The sequence below is a fragment of the Diaphorina citri genome, unplaced genomic scaffold, assembly GCF_000475195.1.
Source record: "Diaphorina citri unplaced genomic scaffold, Diaci psyllid genome assembly version 1.1 scaffold2201, whole genome shotgun sequence".
In the NCBI taxonomy this organism is placed as follows: Eukaryota; Metazoa; Arthropoda; class Insecta; order Hemiptera; family Psyllidae; genus Diaphorina; species Diaphorina citri.
This window is the reverse complement of record NW_007379626.1, coordinates 1-4,272: the sequence shown is the minus strand read 5'-3', so window position 1 is coordinate 4,272 and position 4,272 is coordinate 1. Positions and strand designations below refer to the sequence as shown.

Below are 4,272 nucleotides of genomic sequence, written 5' to 3'. Positions count from 1 at the left end.
CAAAAAGCCCAAACCTGAGGCTATAAGGTGTAGGAGGAAAAATAGAGTTTAAAGAACACGGAGGACGGGTGAGCTTCTACGCCAATATAGAGAATCAATAAAACAAAAGGATCAGGAGATAGAAACCACCAAACGACCCCACCACACTTAGGGCTTACACAGGCAGACGCCACACACCCACCACCGAACACAAAAACAAAAACATACAAAAAAACAAGCGCTTGTCACAAACGGAAAGCTTGTGGAAAATGGAATACCGTCTTCGAGTTTACAGACCCGTTCCCAATAGATTCAGCTTGCGACTTACTTTGGGTGATGTTTCAAAGTCATAAAGAGCGGAAAATGAGGACGAACCGGAATTTTTTTTTTTTTTTCTACGACTTCTAGATCCCGAGATAAATCGATTTAAAAAATACCGGTAAATCGTGAACTTTGACGTCACGGCATACGCTCCCGTAGGCGATGACGTCACATCAAATGTCCCGAGCAAAGCTCCCTCGCAGGCAACGCATTAATGTGTTTGTGCGCATACGTTTCTGCGCAGTTCTTTCTGCTCCTCCGCTAGCGCGCTTGCATAGTGGCGCTACCTAACCTAACGGACGAAAAAAAAAAACAACTGCGTAAAGTCTGACGTCACACATCTTTGAACTCTTTCATTAGAACGGAAAATAAAATTTGAATTTTCGACCTTTTACAGTTATTTTTTCGGAGTTTTGACCATTTATTTTTTTACCCATTTGCAACTGCTCCATTGTCGTGAGTTTCATCCGATTTTTGCTCGAATAATTTCAATGAGAGTGTTCTCACTACACACGACTTTTTTCCGAACGACACAAAATGTCCTTGTAGGCAGTGCAATTTCAATGAGAGTGGTCCCATTCGGCCTTTTACAGTTATTTTTTCGGAGTTTTGACCTCAGATTTGGATTTTTCCCAACTTTTTACATAGGAATCGACCATTTATTTTTTTACCCATTTGCAACTGCTCCATTGTCGTGAGTTTCATCCGATTTTTTCTCGAATAATTTCAATGAGAGTGTTCTCACTACACACGACTTTTTGCCGAACGACACAAAATGTCCTTGTAGGCAGTGCAATTTCAATGAGAGTGGTCCCATTACACACGACACGATTTTTTTTTTCCGAACAAGTGGAACGGTCCTTTACAACTCGGAACTTGCTTCGTTCAATCAATTACCTGTGACCGACTCAAACTGTATGAAATGAACGTAGGGATCCTCAGCCGTGCTAAACAGTACATAGCGACTATCAGGACTCCAAACCAGACTGGTGATATAGCTACGGGGCAAAGTCCACTTGTTACAGCTAGAGTCCAGCAGGTTGTAGAACTTGAACGAAACTCCGGTGGTGGCTGAAACGGTGCAACGGATGAATCGTTACGTTTGCAACAGTTGCAATACACATTTGAAACGGTGCAACAAAATCGGTTACAGAATTTTCTGTCTCTTGGAACACCATGATTTATTAGGCCAGCCACCTGATGAGCATACACACTATCAGGTAGACCTGACAGGTGCGGCTGAAAAGGTCCGTCTACAGAATATTGTCTCTTTGAACACCATGATTTAATTAGGCCAACCACTCACTATCAGGTAGGCCTGATGAGCATACACACTATCAGGTAGACCTGACAGTTGTGGCTGAAAAGGTCTGTCAGGTCTACCTGATACCTGATGAGCACACACACTATCAGGTAGACCTAATCAAGCGTACCTGGTAATGAATGGCTGGCCTTAGTAAAGGTAAATTTATTTATAGGTTAGGGCTAGCTTTTCTCCTCCCTGTTTATAGTCCCACAGCCAGACGCTAGTCTTCTCTCTGTTTAACGTCCCCTAGCCAGACAGCCCATCCTTGGGGCTGTTTACTCCTACACCTAAACCTGAGAGTGGTCTTTTTGTGTATGGAGTTGAGCTGATTGGGCTGAGGGAATTCGGTTTAGTGAAGGAGACAACTGGTAAATTCTATGGTAAAAATGTGTGCTCTCACCAATATTTGATCTGAGTTCAGACCATGGTCGATCATTGATGTCGATTGACATGTGGACGTGAAATCCTACTCAGTTGCGAAAACGGAGAGAGAGAAGAAAGACGGGGTAGGAGAAAGCCAGTCGACCCGAGAACGAACCTTATCTGTTTAAGATAAATCCGGGGGAACCGAACTACTTGCTTACAAGACGGTGGCTGAAACGGTGCAACGGATGAATCGTTACGTTTGCAACAGTTGCAATACACATTTGAAACGGTGCAACAAAATCGGTTACAGAGTTTTCTGTCTCTTGGAACACCATGATTTATTAGGCCAGCCACCTGATGAGCATACAAACTATCAGGTAGACCTGACAGGTGCGGCTGAAAAAGTCCGTCTGTCAGGTCTACCTGATACCTGATGAGCACACACACTATCAGGTAGACCTGATCAAGCGTACCTGGTAATGACTGGGTGGCCATAGTAAAGGTAAATTTATTTATAATTTATTGTGGTTTTGGACTCTTATCAAATAGTGGATCCCACTTTCGTTTATAAAAAAGTCTATCCGCAAAAGATAATTTTATTGTTTCTGCACCATTTCGACGTTATTTGTACTCACCGACCGCCAAGTGGAGGCCACTAGGTGACCACCGCACCGAATAGTTAGGCGCCGAGAACAGCTTGATAAGGTGAATGACCCGAAGATCGGCCAGGTCCCAAATGTGGACACTTGGACTCAAAATGGACACCGTGGCCATGTGTAGGGACTGGGGGGAGATGGACAAGTCCGTGACGAAGCTAACGTCCGGCCTGGTTAGAATTTGGTGGGTGGTGGGGAAGCGACTTCGAGGACTCACGGTGACCGTGTGGACGCCGTCACGACATCCTGGAAGATAGGGGGAGATACTTGGGTTAAGTTGATGGCAAAAGGAGTACTTAGCGGTTCAGTAAGAACTCTCTAAGAAAAATGCCCCCTCTACAATCCCCATAGGCTATTGATGATTTTTACGGCACAAATGTAGCACAAACAATTGGGCTCTACACCCCATTTTAGAAACAATACAATAGTCCGTCCCTATACCTAATTTAATAAAGGAAGGACGGACTAAAAAATTTCGCTCTCAAGACAGACTCAAACAAATTTTGGCCAATCAGGTATTGGGAGTTGATGCTTCAGTGCGTCTTGAGATCATGGCCCAAACCAGCTCAAATTACCCTTTGGGGTGTGTCCTCGCGTCCAAAGGGTTTTAAATACCAAACCTTCCAACACCTTGAGACAGGTGCCTTGCCTATCTCACGGATACGGAAATACAGTCGAACCTGGATATAAGAGAATCCAGGGGACCACCTTTTTTTTCTCTTATATCGAGGTTCGACGGGGATTTTCTCCTATATTCAGGTTCGACTGTAATAATTTTCCATCACTCACCCAGTACCATGCTTGGAGTTGATGCTTCAGTGCGTCTTGAGATCATGGCCCAAACCAGCTCAAATTACCCTATGGGGTGTGTCCTCGCGTCCAAAGGGTTTTAAATCCCAATCCTTCCAACAGCTTGAGACAGGTGCCTTGCCTATCTCTCCAACACGGAAATACAGTCGAACCTGGATATAAGAGAATCCAGGGGACCACCTTTTTTTTTCTCTTATATCCATGTTTCCCCTAAATCGAGGTTCGACGGGGATTTTCTCTTATATTCAGGTTCGACTGTAATATTTTTCCATCACTCACCCAGTACCATGCTCAGACTGAAAGGTTTCCAGTCCATACAGTACACGCGGCTATTTCTCAACCCGTTCACTACTGTCGGGTCATTTCGGCCACTGAAATAAACGTACACCACATCCTCCTTCGTGACAAGAGCTAGGACATACTGGTCAGCCCAAATCAGGGTCGGATGCCACCTGAGAAACTTGATGTAGAGTTTGGACCAGTGTTTTCTGCGGTGAAGTTGGCGTAGTTGTCGAGATTGGTTGTGCTGGGCTCTCCCCGATGACCACCATTGAATCCAACCTGTTTGGGGAGAAATGGGGATTATTAACTTGTCATAAGATGTTCAATAAAATTGTTCAGTCAGTTGCGACGGAATCCAAAAGATGCGATGTCTTGTCAGAACTTCTAACAAACAGGAACATATACAGAAGAACAGAGGGTCCGTCGGAAAGGATAGACGGTTTTCATTTGGACATAACTTCGTTATTAGGTTATAACGTCAGCTCCCATGGCGTAGTGGTCACTGCACTCGCCTTGCACGCGGGAGACCCGGGTTCGATTCCCGGCGGGGTC

At 44.7% G+C, this 4,272-nt stretch overlaps 1 protein-coding gene across 1 annotated transcript in view; it reads right to left on the bottom strand.

Moving 5' to 3' along the window:
* The window catches only part of LOC113471248, a gene marked incomplete at its 5' end in the record, with an annotated part of 10,518 nt that extends 6,519 nt beyond the window's left edge, over positions 1-3,999 (bottom strand). Inside the window, 3 exons of the mRNA XM_026830249.1 lie at positions 1,198-1,371; positions 2,608-2,874; positions 3,718-3,999. Coding sequence (XP_026686050.1) covers positions 1,198-1,371; positions 2,608-2,874; positions 3,718-3,999 — 723 coding nt within the window. The remainder of the gene's footprint in view (positions 1-1,197; positions 1,372-2,607; positions 2,875-3,717) is intronic.
* Between the last annotated feature and the right edge of the window lie 273 nt (positions 4,000-4,272).